Below are 19576 nucleotides of genomic sequence, written 5' to 3' on the forward strand. Positions count from 1 at the left end.
GGTTTTTTGGTCAATGCTAGGTCACTCGTTAAAAATAACATCGCCTTTCAAGAGTTTGTGTCGGATAGACAACCCGACTGGATGTTTGTGACGGAAACGTGGGCTTCTGAGTCGTCGGGCCATGATCTATTACTGGCTATTCCTGATGGCTTTAAACTGCTTAGGCAGGATAGATTTAAACGCAGAGGGGGTGGGGGGGGGCTAGCCGTTCTTTGTAAAGCATCTCTGCCCTGTACTATAAAAGCTCTGTCTGAGGCCTCGGACCCTTTTGAGGCATTGTACTTTTCCATTTTATGATCTCCCTCGGTCTCTTTTACTGGTATTCTTATCTACAGACCACCTGGCCCGAGAGCCAGTTTTAGTGGTGATCTGCTGAGGATTCTGGAACCTTATTTTGGTAAACTCCAACTCACCATATTAGGGGACTTTAATTTCCATTTGGATAACTTGGGGGACACTGACACCGCTATGTTGGTGGATTCATTGGGAGCCTGTGAGTGTACCCAATTGGTGAATAGTCCCACCCATCGGGCGGGTCACATCTTAGATGGTGTGTTCACTAATGATCCTAGACTTTCAGCTGGTCTTCCGATGCCTTTAGTTTGGTCAGACCACTTGGCAGTACCCCTTGAACTGGCATCTGGTCCGGCAGAGCTGCATGTTCTGACGGCTTCCACTAGAGGCCCTAAAAGGAGCTACAAGAATATTACCAACGAAGCCCTTGCTCCATATATAAAGACCAGCGAGCACTCTTTTTTGAGAGAAGCTGACGAGGCAGCCCAAGAGCTTGCTTACTCCATCACCAAAGCTGTGACGAACTAGCCCCTGCATCTTATCGATACTCGGCACGGCGTAAACCTTCTGCCCCCTGGTTCACAGAGCCGTTAAGACTTTTGAGACAGAGTTGTAGAAGACAGGAGAGAAGATGGAGGAAGACTTGGGACCCCATAGAAAGAGACGCACACAAGCGCCTGCTGAGAGAATATAAGGCTAGTGTAATCAAGGAAAAACAGGAGTTTTTCTCAAACCTCACTACATCCCTTACCTCTTCTAGAGAACTTTTTAAAATCGTTGATTCTCTTTGTTCCCTCCAAGTGCCTGATCCGGTCGTGGGCTCCCAGGAGCTGTGCAATAACATCTCCGAGTTTTTTCATAAAAAAATTGAGGATATATATGTTGCCTTGGAAACTCAGAGGAACACCTTGGGGGACTCTTCCTCTCAAACTCTAGCTAATCTAGAGTCTTGGTCGAGAGACCCCACCAAGATCTTCTCTCATTTTCCGCCGCTCTCCCTTGATGGGCTTGATCTCCTGTTGGATCGGACAAAGTCGGCCTCACCTTTTGACCCTTGTCCTTTGAAGATCCTGAAAGAATGTAGGCACACGCTTCTGCCGCCCCTTCTTGAAGTGATGAATGGTGCCATGACTCAAGGTACCTTCCCTTCGTTGTGGAAAAGGGCGATAGTGAAGCCCCTCCTGAAGAAACCCACCCCGGACCCAGAACAGCTTAAGAATTTCAGGCCCATCTCCCTGTTACCTGCCCCCGCAAAAATGCTCGAATCTCACCTGAATTCACATCTATCTACCTTTCTGGATTCCTCTGGGTTCTTAGATAGCTCCCAGCATGGATTCAGAAAGGCCCATAGTACGGAATCCGCACTTACTATGGTTGTGAATAACATCCGCCTGAAGGTGGATTTGGGCCAAACCACTGTGTTGGTATTACTTGACCTCACAGCAGCGTTTGATACCCTGTCTCCCTCTACGTTAACATCGCGTTTGAGGGAGGCAGGGATTGCGGGTTCGGCCTTGAGCCTTCTGCACTCTTTTTTACATCTGAGAGAGCAGAGAGTCATGCTCGGAGAGTTCCTCTCCCCTGCTAAATCCTTGCAGTATGGGGTGCCACAGGGGTCGGCCTTGAGTCCGACCCTATTTAACATCTATGTGGCTCCCCTTGCCAGGTTAGTAAAATCGCAGGGGATGGAGGTTGTGTCATACGCCGATGACACCCAAATCATGGTGTCCCTGGCTCATTCGGTTACCACTTCCGCCGTCAACTTTAGGACCTGTATGCAGACAGTCTCGAAGTGGATGATCCAAAACTCCCTAAAGTTGAACGGCGATAAAACAGAGATCCTGGTCTTTGGCAAGGACCAGGACATCTGGTCTAGTGAGTGGTGGCCTTCATCTTTGGGAACTTGTCCATCTCCCTCCCAATCTGCCAGAAATCTCGGCGTTATACTTGACACATCATTGTCCATGACTCTACAGGTCAATCGAACAGTGGCCACTTGCTGGGGAGTCATCAAGATTCTTAAAATAATCTTGCACTATCTCTCTCCCCTAGCACGTAAGCAGACTGTGGTTGCATTAGTGGGTTCCAGGTTGGATTACTGTAATGCACTCTATGCAGACTCCAACAAGGGACTCATTCAGCGCCTTCAGGTCGTCCAGAACGCGGCTGCGCGATTTGTTCTGGCTCTACCTAATGCATCCTCTGCTACAATGGCCAGAAAGAGCCTGCATTGGCTTCCTATACAACAGAGGATCTCTTTTAAGAGCTTGTGTCTGGCCTTTAGAGCTCTCGCAGCTGGTCCTCTAGACCCCCTGGGTTCCCTGCTAACTCGCCATGTGCCCAGTAGAACCCTTAGATCATCAGAGATGAATCTGCTGGTGGTTCCCCGTGTTAGGAAGGTCCGTTGGGGCAGCAGAGCATTTTCCATCGTTGCCCCTAGGTTGTGGAATTCACTCCCATTGGAGATTAAAGCCCAACCGTCCCTGTCCCTTTTGAAAAAAGCGCTCAAAACTTGGTGCTTTATCAAGGCCTACCAGTAAAGAGAGCATATTTGCTCCAGCTAGCTTCTTTTTGGTTAGGCGCCTTGACGCCCATTGGGCTTAGTAGCGCTATATAAATTTGTTTTCATTTAATTTCATTTCAGGTACCGGGGGACCAAGGAGGCTTGGGGAGAAGTGCAGCACATCTCCCTCCCCTTATTTAAAAAGAGAGGCCCAAGGGACTAGGGCCTCCGGGGACCAAGGAGTCTCGGTAAGTGGGGCCATGTGCCAGTCCCCTTCTCTTATTTGAAGAGAAAGGCACCAGGGGTTGGGGTTACCGTGGTGTAAGGGTCCTCAAGAATGAGGGTCACATGACCCCCTTCCCTTAATTAAAAAGAAGGGCCCCAGGGGATGGACTCTCCAGGGCCATAAAGGATCAAGGAGTGGAGCTGTTTTCCACCCTTCCCAATTATTGTTTTCAAAAAGGATGTCCCGGGTGGGGTCCAGGACACCAAAGTAAATATTAAATAAGTGGCAGAAGCCGCTAATTTAATATACAATGCTCCAGCATGTAGCGCCGTGCCGGTGCCCCTTGAATATGAAGGGAATACCACCAAGCATTGTTTTTAAAATTGTCGGGGGCTGCAGGAATTGAAGCAGCACCCTAGCAACATTAAAAAATACATATCAGTAAGTCTCCTGGGTAATTAAAACTATGACTCCAGGAGAGCTTACAATGTTTTTTAAAGCACTCCTAACTGGAATGCTATACTCTTCAACTGGAGTGCATGGCACTTTTGTGGTTGTTTTTATGATTGCTTTTTGTGAAATAAAAAGTGTTAAAAGAAAGACTCAGAGACAAGCTGCGTTTTTTCACAGAAAGACATACTCTTCTTTTTTACATTTTCAGCCCACACATTGCAATAATAAAAACTATGTTAGAAGAAAGACCCCCAAACATGTTTAATTTTTTTAACTAAGCTATTTATTACACAATTTTATACTAATCGCTATTATTAAGTATTTCATTTTGTGAATTACTGAAATATACATTAGATTAAAAATATTGGTGATTTTTTTAGAAAGATGATAATAGGGACACTTATTATATTTTTGCTGTTGTGATTCTTTGGCAAAGAAAGTAAGTCTACCTGAGTGCAGCCAAGACATGTGCATCCCAAAAGGCCGTACTTGGCATTGGCTGCTTGCAAGTGGTTGGGCGCAGGGGCCATAGGTGTGGGATTGTTTGCCAGCTGGGAAGTTTTACATAGTCCCGGCCACAGGCCAGGGTCTGTGGCCAACCCCGCACACCACACAGCTGAAAGCCATGCACAGCGGGGGGTGGCTTTACGTATGGTAATAAAATATTTTTATACATTCAAAAACCATAGAAATTCACTGGAAAATCAAAGGTTAAAGTGGCGTTATAATTAGACGAAAATGTCAGTTAAAACATGCTGGTGTAACATACAAATCCACTGAAATTCACCAGGTAGAGTTATCTTAAGTAACTATAACTCTTGCCCTAAGGTAACGATAACTCACCATGCACTGCTAATTACCCCACATATTACATCACGCATGACATCTGTGACATCACTGATAATGTCACTGCAACATTTGCAATGAAATTATTGATGCCAAAACTGTGCTTAGTGGGGGTTTTAAGTTATAGTTAGTTTAGGGCATGAACTTGAGATAAGTATAGCTGGTTAATTTCAGTGGTTGTGTACATTTAAAATGGCATGTTTTAATTGACATTTTACCCTAACTATAATGTCACCTTAACCTTTTGTTTTTTACACTGGCTAAATATATACACTCACAATTTATATATAATCAATCAATCAGTATTTGTTAAGCGTGACTACTCACCTGTGAAGGTCTCAAGGCACTGGGGGCAGAGGGGCTGGAGGTCTGACTGGGGCAGAGGTTCGGTCAAAGAGCCAGATCTTGAGATCCTTCCTGAATTGGGTCAGCAACTGGGATAGCCTGAGGTGGCGAGTGAGGGTGCAACAGACTTTAGTGGCAAGGTAGGAAAAGGATCTTCCTCCAGTCCTGTTCTTGTGGATCTGAGGGAAGGTGGCAAGGGCCAGTGGGGTGGAGTGGAGGTGTCTGATGGGTACGTGGAATGAGAGGCTGTGGTTGAGGTATGCTGGCCCAGCGTCATGGAGGGCTTTGTATGCGTGTGTGAGAAGCTTGAAGGTGACTCTTTTGTTGACTGGGAGCCAGTGGAGGTCTCATAGGTGTTTGGAGATGTGGCTGCGGCAGGGGATGTTGAGGACCAATTTGGCAGCGGCAGCTCCTCCACAATGGCAGAGGAGCGTCGCCCCACTGCCGGGCTCCTAGCCAGCAGGTGAAAATAAAACAATGTTCTATCATTGTTTTCTTTTTCATTTGCTGGCTCTGAGGGAGCGCTTTCAGGGAGGGACAATGCGAGTCATGGGAGGGGAGGGGGAGTGCTTATATGCAATTTTATGTGCTCATGTGTGTTTGGCCAGCTGTCTCAGGCAGGCCAAAACCCACATGCGCACTTAGGTTTCTCCAACCTGGTTGCATTGAACAGCCGGGCTGGAGAAGCCTCACAGACTCCCTGTCCTGAGCAGAGCGTCTTTTCAGCCTGCTCAGGCCAATCCCCTTGCTGCTGTCAAAGGATGAGAGAAGCACGAGGATTGCACAGGGAGTCTGTTGCAGGGGCTGCTGGGACCAGGAAAAGCACAGGTGGTGCAATGTGATGCAATGCGGAAGGCGGCCGGCAGCTTAATGTAAGTTCTTTTTTAAAATATTATTATTAACACTGATACCCTTTTGTCAAAAGTTGTATTGCTTTGCACAACAATGCACCATCTATCTATCTATCTATCTATCTATCTATCTATCTATCTATCTAGTGGCAGACTGAAAGAAGGAAGGGCTATTTGTATATAAAGCATGGCACTATCTATCTATCTATCTATCTATCTATCTATCTATCTATCTATCTATCTATCTATCTATGTATCTATCTATCTATCTATCTATCTATCTATCTATCTATCTATCTATCTATCTATCTATCTATCTATCTATCTACAGTGTATAAAACACATATATATATTTGATCACATAAAAATATGTGGGATGTTGGTGTATGCATAAGGTACTAGACAGACCCTCCAGGATTTCGCAATTTCCCAATTTGCGAAAAATCGCTAAATCGTCAGTTTTGTCAAAATGCAGTGATTTTTACAAAACTGCCTGCGAAATTTGGACGGTTGGTCAGCTCTTGGAAGGAGTCCCCTTTTAGGTGTCTGTACTAACAGGACAGCTGTCTGCAATGTCAATATGTGTGGCATATTTGTTAGGCCTTTGCATGCATCAGCAGATAAACATTTCAACAATGTCAGTCTAATGTTTCAGGAGCTGGGGGAGGTCTCTTTTTAGCAGATCTCGCCCGAACTGGTGGAATGTCGGCCCCACGTGTGTATTTCTGCACATCACCCTCGTGGCGAGCAGGGGGCAGCTTCACTGCTAGAAGTAACCCCCACCCCTCTCCCACCCATGGTGAATCTCTGAGCATCCTGTGGGGGAGCAGGCGAAGGAGGTGTGGAGGGGGAAGGGGGCTGATGTGACCAGCGACAACTGCGGGCATTTAAATGAAGAATAAACTGCGAGGGACAGAAAGATGAGCAGCGTGGAGAGGGGGGAGCTGCGAATCAGACGTGAGGATGAGGATTGGAATTGGAAGAGGAAGAGAGGGAGAGGGAGAAAGAGTGAAGGGGTGCAAACAGGGGAGGGCTGGATGATGTAGAGACGAGGGGAAGAGAGATTGGAGGAGCGGGAAAGGTGAAGAGACAAGAAGGGGAGAGAAGTGTAAGATGTGAAGGAAGAGTGAAGGAGCTAGAAAGGGGAAGGCTGGAAAGCAATGGAAGGTGTGAGTTGGTGAGGGTGGGAAGGAAGATAGAGATGGCAAAGGAGAGATGAGATAGAAGAATTAGGTGTGCGAAAGGAGGTCAAGGCTAAAGAGGGGAGGGAAGGAAGAGGCCTTGAGGGGGGTAGAACGAGGATTAGATGGAGAAAAGAGGAGCAGAAGAGATGGGAGAAGAAGGGAGAAAGAGTAGAAGATGTAGAGAGCGGTGGGACAGGAGAATAGAGATGCGAGGAGAATGAGTAAAAGGTTCCCTGAGCAGAAATAGAGAGGGGCAGTGAGAGCTGAAGTGGGGGAGGAAGGCAAAGAGGAGGGAAGAGGAGAAGAGGTGGGGAGATGGAATATAAAAGAGAGACAAAGATAGAAGACAAAGGAGAAGTGCAGGATGTGAATGTGCGAGAGAGGCAGGAAGGACAAGCTGAAAGCAGGAGGGAAAGGCATGAAAGGAAGAGCCGTGCACTGCAATGAACCGAGGCAGAAAATTGGAGTGAAAAAGAGAGAAAAAACTATGAAGAAGAGAACAGAGCGAGTAAGGAGGAAAGAGAATTTGAAAGAGAATGATAAGAAGCACTGGAGTGGGAATTATAGGGATGAGAAGTAATGGAAGTAAGAACAAAACTGAAAATGAGAAAAGAGAAAGGGGAGGAAGGAAATAAGAAGAAGAGAAAGGGAAGGTGCAATGAAAACGGAGTAAAGGAAGAGGAGCGACAAGGATTGAGAAAAATAGCAGAAAAGCAAGAAAATGAAGAGAGAGAGAAGGAATGAGTTAACGATTGAAATGGAAATAACAGAATTATTTTAGGTCTGTGTTGAAAGTACAGCTGTCTGCGATGTCATTAGGTGTGCCTTACTGGATAGGCCTTTGCAGGCATCAGGGTGTCAATACTCATGCTCACAAAATTCCAAGGAAAGGGAAGATGGGCGGTCGCCATTGAACTTTGTTGCTGCATGACGAAAGGTTTCCTGTCTGTGCAGAATGCACTGTTCAAAGTACCCAACAAGAAAACTATAATTATCAGGCTACATGAACTATCAATTTCTTTGGAGATGGCAACCAGTGCTGGAAAGTAGGGGGAACCCATCCGATCTCACTTCCGGCAGCTAATTTCCCAGAGAAAAATGCTGTCTGATAATTCAGCAGCGCCTGCAAGGTGTTTGTATTTGGCTGGGTGCAGCAACATGCAGGCTGTAGGAGGGCTTTCTTATTTCAATACTCAGCTGGGGGCAAAAGTTATCTTGCCTCTATTAAAGTCCCCTCGAAATTGTAGGGCACACAATGGTCTCTACAACAGGTATCTTAACCATGTGATGTATTTTAAAATGCAGCCTCTATGTAACCAATTGAGTAACCTAGAACAGATTTACTGTCACATTTTTCATCTGTTACCAATATCTTTGCAGCAAATAAAAAAAAAAGAAATGATGCTGCTACCAATGTTGCGGGGTATCAGTGGCACCCACAATTGGCAAAAGAGGCTGCCTGAGGAAGAGGTGTCCTGCCTCTCGGATCGGTAGGCAACGGTACCCCAATAGGGGTGCATACATGGCACCAGAACATCCCAGGGATAAATACAGCTCCCTCCCACAAGGTTAGGACTGGTGCTGTGCTTCCGTAGAGCTGCAGACACTTTAAACATGCCTATTTTAAAGTGGAATACTCTGCTAAAACAGCTTCCATTGACTTCAGGCTGAAAATGAATGATCAAATAAAGTGCCGCAAAAATTCTGCTAAATTTCCATATTTGTGCCACTAAATTTCATATTTTTGCCGCTAAATTTTCTAATCCATGCCGCAATATCCTGGTGTGTCTTAGAGGGGATGTACAGGCAGCTGGGGTGTTGTGCCTGATGGAGGGTGTGGCAAAAGATGTTGGGTCTCATAAAGGACATGCTTGGGGTGCGGGATTAATTGGTAGGTCTCATGAGGAGAGAACAAAATGTCCAAATTCTTTTTATTTATTTTTATTTCAACATGTTTTATTTATTTTTATACAAGAACACATTAGCAATTCTGTTACAGGGTTAGTCAATGGCAGTTTATATAACAGTGTCCTGAGACATTATGACACGTTTGTTTAGCTAACCCCACATGGCGTTATTTACTGAAAATGAGAGAAAGGCAGACAGAAAAAGGCAGGAAAGAAAGGGGGGAAAGAAGAAGTAGGGGACAGGCTCAGAGAAGTTCATATCTTATTAATTACATCTGACATTCTGTGAAGAAGTTGGAACACATGTTGGCACACATGCAGGCCCGTGAGGGCTATATTGGTTGCACCCGGTTAAAAACACTTGTCTGTACATAGGGGGAACCAGGATGTGTTTTGCCGACATATCTTGTTTTCATGGGGGTTCATAAGAGTCGAGGTACGTGTTAAGAGATTCCCACATCTTTCTGGAGGCCGGTCTCCAGGGTGAGTTCTGTAGTGCAATGTTGTCCGCTCCTCTAAGATGTGTGATCCAGTTGAATCAGCCTTTGTAAGATGTCTTACTTGTGTCTTTCCAATTGGCGAGGACCATTTTCACTGCCACTGTCAATAGCAGATCTAGTAGGGACTTATCATGATCCGATCTCAATTCTGTGCTCATAAATGCTGTGTTGAGGGTGGAAAATTCCTTTGTTAGCGTACAGTCCAACAGTCCATTTATAAAACTGAAGATTTTCTCCCAGAATGCTTTGAGTGTTAGGCATTGAAAAATAAGATGTGCTAGATCCCCCTTTTCCTTGTTACAGTTTTAGCATAATGCGTCCTCCCTGAGATCTAAACAGGTAGGCGTCCAAAAAGCCTTGTGGAGCAGCCAAATTTTGTTTGTGAGAGCACTGGGGAGATCTTATTGCGTGAGGCGGAGGACCATAGTGTGGCCCATTCTTGTTCGTTATGTGTGGTTTTAGTTTGATTATCCCAATTCTGATGGACGAGATGGAAAGGTATACATGGTATGGAATCTACTGGATTAGACATATGTCAAGTTGTTGTGTGTGTGGCTTGAGAGAGGACATCTGAAAGGGAGCAGAACTCATAGGAGATGCAGAAGGATGCACAAGGAAGTCTGAAGGAGGAGATTGCTGAAAAGCTGTACAGGGTACACTTGATGGATGTGCCTGCGGAAGTTATACATGGAATAAGGTATTTTCTGCAGAGAGGCACAGATTTGAGCGAAGATGTCTGTATGTATGTATATATGCGTGCAGCAAGAACTGTGTCATGTCTGAATAAAGTTGATGAACAGGAATGGGGTGGGACTAAAAGTGCATTGTGATGTCATTAACCCTTGCCACAGTTAGCTGCTCTGCATTCGCTTAAATGTGAATATCTCAAGCCAATCATACAGCTTGGACTGTGTATTGACAAATAATCGCGGCTTCCATGACGTAGCCTCTCAATAACCCCTATCTTCTCCTTTCTTGCCCTCCAGGGGGAGTTACTGAGCCCATGTCGGTGTGACGGCTCCGTGCGCTGCACGCACCAGCCCTGCCTCATCCGGTGGATCAGTGAGCGAGGGTCCTGGAGCTGTGAACTTTGTTACTTCAAATACCACGTCTTAGCCATTAGCACAAAAAACCCTCTTCAGGTGAGCCCCGAAAACCTCTCACATCAAGAGTCCCATGTATGATATGTTTTAGGCTGCAGTGAATGTTGCATGTGGGTGTTTTCGAAGTGTCTTCCCAGGGCAAGTAAAGGCTTGTAGTGCTTAAAACTGAACATTTACCAATACGTAGGAGTCTAATAAAAGCAAAAAAAGAACGGAACAATGCCGAAAGGTGCATACGAACCCGGGTCGAAATTGAAACTAAGCTGGCATTATTTCGGTAATTTGGTGTTACGCTTGCTATGTGAAATTCCTGAAAAATGTATTCAATTGCACCATGTTGCATAATTATGTAGAATTCTTTTTTTGATTTCAAAGTATTTTATTAAGAAATTTTTTTAACACATACAATTGTCGTCGCTTACCATCGCGGGGTAACAACACAAACTGGCTGATCTTGCCCAAGATACAGGTAAGTGGTCTACATGTTTGGCTGCTCCCTCCTTCCACTGTCCTACTATAGGAATGAAAGTGATTAAAAACGTTTCTGCCAGGGACTGGGAATAAAGCTAACGGTCGGGATGAAAGCAGCCGTTGCTCACGCCCCTTGTGGTTTTTGTGCCATTGTTTTACTGTGGCAAGCGTGCGTGGGTCAAAGTTCACACGTAGTTGAGCGTAATTCTGCATAATTTCCCTGAAATATCGCATCATTACTCTAAAGCCAATTGCTGGAATTTCTCACACCCCTAAAAAGCTCAACTTTTCCAAGTAATCTCACATTGTGGCTCAAACTCGTGGGCATCCCGCCTGGCTGCGGGCGTTCAGGGTGTGAAAGCAGGGCTCAGAATACAAATGAGGAGGAACACGAAGGGGTTACTACAACCTGTGGCAGCAACTGCAAGGAGGTTACATGGTGCAGTTGTGTTAAAAGGGTCTCTGAGCACATTCATGCAGATTGTATGCCCTTGTCCAGAAGTATCCAAAATGTGCTTAGAAATGACCATTGATAAGGTCCCAGAGCCTAAGCCTAAGACCGGAAACACCAAAGATGCGAACCACCTGGAAATGCAGCTGCATTGTTTGAATGCACCCTCAGGAGCTCAGGGAGTGGTCAACCTAATGTGCTTTTCAATCTGCCCAACTGACTCTACCGTGTGGAGTTCCCCAAGGCTCATCCCTGAGTCTGACACTTTTTAATATCTATGTGTCGGACCTAGCTAAGCTAGAGTTATAAAAGCTCACAGGGTGGGCCTTACGTCCTACGTGGATGACACCCAGTTGGTGCTTGCAGTAAACAATGATGGAGAGAAGGTTGCTGAAAGCTTTCAAGAAGGCATGCTGGCCATCAGTAGTTGGATGGCCAGCAATTGCCTTAAATTGAACTCCAAAAAAACGGAGGTCATCATTTTCGGGAAAGCTGTCTCCTTCATGGTCCAGTTCCTGGTGGCCACCGTCACTGAGCATCTGCCTAACCCGGTCACCAAGGTTAGGAATTTAGGAGTTATGTTCGATGACAGTCTGAATTTTGTCTTTCATGCCAACCAAGTTGTCTCGACAGCATTTTACAAACTCAGATTGATCAAGAAAATCATTCCTTATCTTCCCGAAAGCGCAGGAGAAAACTTGGTTAGTACGCTAGTGATGTCATCTTTGGACTACTGCAATGGGTTGTTTGCTAATGCACAAAGCAGGGTAATCAACAAACTGCAAACTGTTCAAAATGCCGCCGCTAGAATGCTGTCAGGGACCCCTAAATGCAAACCTATATCCCACGTGATCAAAAATTACCATTGGTTGGCAGTAAGGAATTGTATAAAATTTAAAGCTCTATGCATTGCCTTCAAAGCCTCACGTAAACTAGGCCCTCAGTTCCTGATAAATCTGCTATTCACATACTATCCCAACAGACAACTTCGTTCTTCTACTACATACCAGCTACAGGTACCACGAACAAAGACAGTGTCTTGGGGAGACAGGCGTTTTGTGGTGACAGCGGCAAGATTGTGGAATGCTTTACCGCTGCAGATTCGTTCCTGCCAGTCACTGTTGCACTTCCGCAAGATGATAAAAACATGGTTGTTTAATCAATAAGCTAGCCTCTGATTCTGCCTAGTCCACAGCGCCAAGACGCCCAAGGGCATTTGTTGTGCTTTATAAGTTTCAAAAATAAATAAATAAATAAATAAATGCAAGTGAGAAACCCAAAGGGAGTTTGGTTGATTTGGGTTCGAGTTATATACTGACTAGCAGTGAGATCCCTAGAAAGTAACTTGGTCTGAGTTTGCAAATGACAAATATTCGACTGGGAGTTATGGGGTGCCCCAATTCTTGTTTCAATATTTAGGAAATGCATGTGTGTTAGACAAAAGAAGTTGTGTCCTGGGATGGTGGCATTTCTCAAAGTTGTCATGGGGTCCCCCTATGTACATCAGTATGCATACTCAGTCCAGAATAAGGCCAGCTCTCCATTTCAGCCGGGCTGAGCCTGTCTACTAGCTTCCCAAAAGTGATGATACGGAATCCAGTGACAAGAACATGACTGCTTGTCCTAAAGGACAGGCTGATAAGCTGGTTTCTAGCAGAAAGTCTGCCAGCCCTGAAGTAGGGTCACCCGTTTAAAATACCATGGAAGACTAAAGTTTACCTCTCAAATATTGCTTCTCCACAGCTGAAGAAGTATTTTACAAATATAGGTCTAAACATAGCTTTAGAAAGGACCGCCCACAGAGATAGGCAATTGTCTTTCAATTTAAAGCAATCTGTCCTCTCACGATTGGTGTGTTGCAGGCACTGTGTAAATACTTTTATGCTGCATTGCACTAAGAGTCAAGGACATGGCCTGGATAGGACTGGTCTGCTAAAAGAGAGGGGTAGGTACAAAAAGTAGGCCCTTCTCTACATATTGGGGTTCATAAATGCAGCTGGCAACTGTAAGTGAGACATCTATGTGCGAGCAGCACTGAGCAAAGGGTTGTGTGTCTGTAGTATGGGGACTAATTATTACAGAGGATGCTGTTTGTTTAATATATTCTAGCTATGATCACTTTTTGATTAACAATTTCATTCATTCATTCAATAATCTTTATTTCTGTCAATTGTAACCATAAAAGATACAATTTTTACAATATCAATTAATCCTGATCGGGACTCGACAAGGGAAGGGGCCAAAAGTTGATAACATTTTATAAGATCGGTTCCAATTACGCCATAAAACCTATCTATTGTCATAAATACATTTTAAAAAACCATTTAAAAGCTAGGCATCCTATATTACAATAGAATTTATACAATCAAAAAGAACATTTCAGAAAGGGGCGAGACATCAATCAAGATAATGTTTACCCATTTGGAAAATGCAGATACAATAATCTAAGTTTAATGTTAGATGTAAAAATATTTTTTTTTAAATTCCTCTAACGCTTTAACCCTACTTTCTTCCTTATTAAATAAACATTGAAAAGAAACCTGCTCACGCAAAAGACGACCAGTTGTGACGTGTCAGTCTTTAGTATGCGTGCAGCCTCATTACACCTTCTGACACCCAAATTCCTGCAAAGATTCTTAATTCTATTCTATTCTATTCTATAGTTTTGATAAAGCGCAAACAGCTGCCCCAGCGAAGAGGCGTCCCGGCGCTAGGGAAAAAAACCACAGACTCCAGCCTAAGCGAGAAAGTGAGGGAAGGAGGTGGACTAGGAAGAGGGGAACAGGTGAGTCTTAATAGCCTTTCGGAAGGTGGGAAGGCTTTCTAGGGAACGGATGTTTAGAGGCAGAGCGTTCCAAAGCTTGGCTCCCAAAACCCTAAAGGAGCGGCCGCCAAAGCGGCAGAGCTTTGTGCGAGGGATGCTCAGAAGGAGCTGGTTTGAGGATCGCAGGTCTCGTTGCGGGACATAAGGAGTGAGGAGAGGTCGTAGCCGTATAGGGCTTCCGAGTTTAAGGATTTTGAAGGTCATAATGAGGGTTTTGAACTGGATTCTGGAGTCGACGGGTAGCCAGTGCAGTTTGCGGATAGTTGCTCTGACCGAGCATCTGCGGGGAAGGCCGACTAAGGCTCTTGCCGCAGCGTTTTGCACGCGTTGCAGTCGTGCTATTTCTCCTTTGTTGGCGCCTAGGAGGAGAACATTGGCATAGTCCAAGCGAGAGAGGATTGTCGCTTGGATGATAAGTTGGCGGACCTTAGCGTCGAAAAAGCCAAGCATGGGGCTGAGACTCCTCAACAAGCCAACACAAGTGGCAGCAACTTTCTTGGTGTGGGTCTGATAGCTAAGTGAGGCGTCCATCCAGACTCCTAAATTTTTTACTAGGGATTTGGGAGGAGGAATGGGGCCTAAGGATGAAGGCCACCAGTGCTCATTCCAGTGGCTAGAGTTTTTACCAAGGAGCAGCACTTCAGTTTTTCCCGCATTGAGCTGTAGGTAGTTATCCGTCATCCATTGGGCCACTGCCGCAAGACCATCCCTGAATCTAGAAGCCGAGATGGAAGGGCCTTCCGTGAGAGTGATGGCCAGCTAATCCATCGTCCCTGGCTAGTTTGTATGCAGGACAAAAGAAGAGTATATGTACATCATTTTCTCTAACCTCTTCTGTACATAAAGAACACACATCACTTCTGTTATCCGCCTCTGTCCGGCCCCATCTAGATATATTTGCATTTGTTTGTAAAATCCCATATCTAAACTGCAAGAATAGGGATTTCACCAATGGGGGGCCTACCTCGTCCAAAAAAGGTTCAAATTGAGCAACATCTTTAAAAGCTGTAAAATTCAAGGTTAAAGACCCAACAGATGGACTATGCAGCATATTGTTTGCCATGTGGGTCCAATAAATAGACTTTATATTTTGCTTACAGAGTGTCGTCAGCTGTAATGGGTCATCCCAATAATGGGATAAGCCTAGCTTCCTTGTCCATAGTATAATGCGCTTTAGCCAGGGAATATCCTTACTTCGGTGTATCTTTATGTTCTCCTCCAGGCCTTCTCTATAATGGGACAGCTCAGGGGTCGACCAAATCCTAATCCAGAACAGTAATGGTCTTAATGCTGCATGATGGTCTATGCGTTTTATATTGAGATCCAAACATACTGGGATTAAGGGCGTTCGGTTTGGGATTTTTAACAATTTCCAAAAGAATTTGTTTTCTTCCCGTTCAAAATTCTTTTTACAGTATGGCCCCCAAATCTCTGCCCCATAGAGTGCGGCTGATTGAGCTTTAATCCTAAAGACTTCCAAAGCAGGAGAAACAGCCTTAGATGTAATGGCCCCATGTTTTTTCAATATTGGTAATGAATTTTGAAGCAACATTACCCTATCTTTTCTAGTTGCCCTTTCCAGAACAACTTACTATCCAGTGTAATTCCTAAGTAGTTAAAGCTTTCTACATATTCCAATTTTTGGTTATTTAAAACTAAATTCTTCTTAAAAGATTTATGCAGGTTTATCGACATTTGGTTTTACTTGAATTGATTTCAAGGCCCTTCGTTGTGCAATAGGTATTAAAAGAGTCCACTAGGCATTGCAGTCCCTTGGGAGTTTGCGAAATCAAGATTGTGTCATCAGCACAAAGTAATGCTGGAATGACTTCACCCCCAGTTGTGGGGAATCATGTTTACAATTTTCTAAATATTTATGAATATCGTTTACATACAGTGTGAAAAGTGTAGGTGCCTCTTCTTAACAATTTGCATTTTCTTTGTATTATCTGGCCATCCTGGACAATCTGATAAGAGATTAAATAACAACTTTGGGGAAAGTCGTCAGAGGGAATTCGGTTTGATGTTGGGTCACAACCAACAAGAAAAAGTTCTCAAAAGTGAGGAACAGGAAATATTATGGTGGGAAGCAGAATACCCACAGGTGTTCATGAAAACTGTAACAGTGCAGTCAACAGTGACTGAGTTTGGACTATGTATTGATAAATGTAGGATATTCGATCTATGTAACTGATTGTGCCTACTTGAAAGTCACTTGGTTTGTGAAGCATTGAGTCATGAATTACTGCAAAACATCACACTGTGAGAAAGGTTGTTCCCACAGTTTCTCTCCTTTTTCAACCTGTGGCGTTTTGACTCAGCTGTTCTCTGATATTCGGTGACCAGGCCACAGCCCAATGGGCCAGATGCACAAAGCAGTTTCTCGGTCGCAAACAGTTGTGGCCCGTGGAGGGAGTTCTGTGGGGCATAAAGGCGGGAGAGGGGCAGTTTGGGGGGTAGTAAACAGCGGAATATTGATGATTGGAGGTAGGTAGCGCGCGCTGCATCGCATTTTGCGATGTTGGGCGCACAACGAAATTCGTTTTTATTAATTTAACTGTTTACCTACCTCCAATCATCCATATTCCGCTGTTTAATACCCCCAACACTGCCCCTCCCCACCCCACCTTTCCGCCCCACGGAACTCCCTTCACAGGCCGCAACAGGCCGCAAATACTCCAGCTCGGAGTGTACGAGAGAAAAACTGTTTTGATCAATGTACTAAACCTGCTTTAGGAGTCATTAACTTTTTCACAACTTCTAAAATGGATTTAGAAATGGATAACGGATTGTTATTTGGAAGGGGCATGTTGACTTCCCTCCCAAATAGCGATCCCCATCCATGTGTATCAATGGTTTAGGACCGAAATAGGGGTCATGAACCAGTGAAAAGTTACCAACTCCGAATTTGCTGTGAATGTTAAAAAAGTTTGCAGCTTGTTTGGGAGTAGGTAGAGGTCCATAGGACAACTGCAAACTCTCAAACAAAAAAATAAAAGTAAACTTTTCTTTTTCAACATAGCCCGCTTTCCTTTCAGGAAAGTGAGCTACATTTAAAAAAATTGACTTTGTTGAAATGCGATCACAGACATGGTGGGCTGCTAACCCCAGCAGGCCACCATCCCTCTGATGGCATCCAATCATAGTGAATCTCAATATGTGGCCTACCTCATTTATATAAATGAAGTAGGCCAGATTCCGACACACTACTATTCTAATTTTAGAACCAACCCACTAGTACCTAGGTCAGTCCTTCAAAAGCTTTACTAGTTGAAAAAGCTTGCGCCCAATATTTTACAACCAGATATTTTTACATCTGACCCAATGTTATTTAAGTAAAATGTTGTTCCAGTGCACTCTCTGTTAAAAAGGAACGGGTCTGATAAGGTGTCATTTCAGAGGCATTCTCTGGGAGATTTAAGAGAATATGAACCTTCACATTACAAACAAACTGTATTAAGTCAAGTCCACCCTTTCTAGTAACATATCTGCTGATTTAAATGAGTTTGGAAGCAGATAACTTTCCCAAAGTCAAATAAGGGGCTGATTTAGAGTTTGGAGGCGAGGGCAAACACAGTGGAGTTACCTCTCCGCCAAACTGGGCCTGATTCACAAAGGTAAACTTGCACTTTTTTTGGGATTGTTCACAAACTAAATTTATTGACTGAAGAAGTTTCGCAATCGGGGCGGAGGCCTCTATACAAAAAAAGATATGGGTGGTCCCTGCCACAAGTTAGGAGTCGTAGTGGTTTTAAAATTACTGTTACTAAAGATAAACTTGTAGTAGCATCACAACTTGTCTGGTGTCAAAACTGACCACAGCTGTCCAGCTACCACTTATATCAGACCTTTACTCGTCCCTTTGGTCCCATGTCTGTATTTTGTAACCTGTTCCAAACATACACCCAAAATACTTCATCTTTAATACCCACAACTGCAACAGATCAACTGTCTGAGCACACACCTGTGAAGGCCTTAATATAAAAACCATTTGCAAAATCGTAGTGCCAGAGGTGTGGGAAACCAGCAAGTGGAATCAAAGTTCGCCAGTGAAGAATCAGCAAAAAATGAAAGGTCTCAGCAAAGTGTATTAGGGTGTAGTAGACCTGGCACGCATTACGCTTCAATCCCAAATAAACACTAATTCAATCTTATAGTCACAATGTGTAGATCCATCTCTCTCACTTCCATCGGCCCTCCTTACCTTGTAACCAATGTTAAACATCAGACACTTGCTTTAATGTAATGGGAAAGTGCAACTGTGTAGGTTTGCTGTTTTCACTAAACTCCATTAATTATGGCTGTCAGAATGTCAAATCTCAATACAGTAGTACTTGCAGTAAGTAGTCAGGTCACATGGCAGGAAAGACCTTTCAAAAGACAGTAAGTACAAAGTTATACTTTATGCAGCCAAGGTAGATTGACTGCTAATTATACTCTGACTTGAAAACATAATACAATTCACACATGCAAATGTCCTAGCAAGCTTCAAATTCAACAAAGCAAGAAGAGGAAATGAAGGAGATTTCAGAACGCTTGCTCACCTCTGAAAAAGAGGTGTGAATAGCCATCTTCACTTAGGCTTATTCAGCTTTTCCTGATTCTCTCTTGCCCTAGATGCTCTATGAGGCTTCCTTTCTAAGGGTTCCATCAGTAGTGACGAATATCTTTTTTGTACAAGAAGTCTGCATTAGTTACCACTAAAGGGATTAGAAAGTGACAGGCACAGGTCTTGAATCTCACAGGAACGGGTGACATCTGCTCCAGTGTTCTGGGCCAACCCACTTACTTTTGTCCTCCGATGGATTTTGTCTTTGCTGCCTGAGAGGTGAAGGGAGTTAACATTAAAACAATCAAATTCAATTAAGAGTGTAGCCCATTTGGCTACACAATAAGGACCAGGAACCAGTGACTATAGTTAAGAAGGTTTATTACAAGTTAGTAGTCAAGTTAAGATAATCAAATCTCAGGACAATGCTGTAAAGGTACAGAACTACTACTGGGAAACACAATCTCCTAAAGAAGTTTAGGGGTACCAGTATAAGGCTAACAAGTAGATTATGTACAGCAATACAGAAGATTGATGACAAGATTTGGTGCTCAGCCAAGGGTTTCTGGTTCTCTCTTCTATAAATGAGCAAAATCTTAAATTTGTCTCAGTCCAAACTAAGAGGATGGTTCAATAATCTAAAGCGATCTCAAAACTCAGGGAAATGTAGACAAATAGGAAAATTACACGACAGAGTGGTAAGGTGTCAGCATCTCAGAAGCTCGGTCAAGAGGCTTTTTGGGACAGGGGGATAAGTGTTAGTCTGAGACACAATCAGCAATGAATCAAACTGAAACCTAGAGGTCTAAACCTCTCAAACTTCAAAGAAAAAAGTTCTGAATTCAAACAGGTTGAACACCTGGGCATAGTCTGTGGAGTTTCACTACTCGGAACTCTGTGAAGTGCCAAAAAAACTCAGCGGAGTTCTGCAAGTGGCGGAGTTCAGTGCAATCTGCCGTTTGCTCTGATCTTCCTTGCTCCAGCTCGGGTAGAAGTTCTACCTGAGCGGCAGCTCGCACTTGCCAACTTACCGTTCCCCAACGGGAAAAAAACTCTGCTGCACTACATG

The 19576-nt window shown here is 44.1% G+C and overlaps 1 protein-coding gene across 1 annotated transcript in view; it reads left to right on the forward strand.

Moving 5' to 3' along the window:
• Positions 1-19576, forward strand: part of MARCHF9 (membrane associated ring-CH-type finger 9) — a 500957-nt gene that overhangs the window by 332446 nt on the left and 148935 nt on the right. Inside the window, exon 2 of the mRNA XM_078658914.1 lies at positions 10096-10251. Coding sequence (XP_078515040.1) covers positions 10096-10251 — 156 coding nt within the window. The remainder of the gene's footprint in view (positions 1-10095; positions 10252-19576) is intronic.

Source organism: Lissotriton helveticus, chromosome 1_1, assembly GCF_964261635.1.
Source record: "Lissotriton helveticus chromosome 1_1, aLisHel1.1, whole genome shotgun sequence".
In the NCBI taxonomy this organism is placed as follows: Eukaryota; Metazoa; Chordata; class Amphibia; order Caudata; family Salamandridae; genus Lissotriton; species Lissotriton helveticus.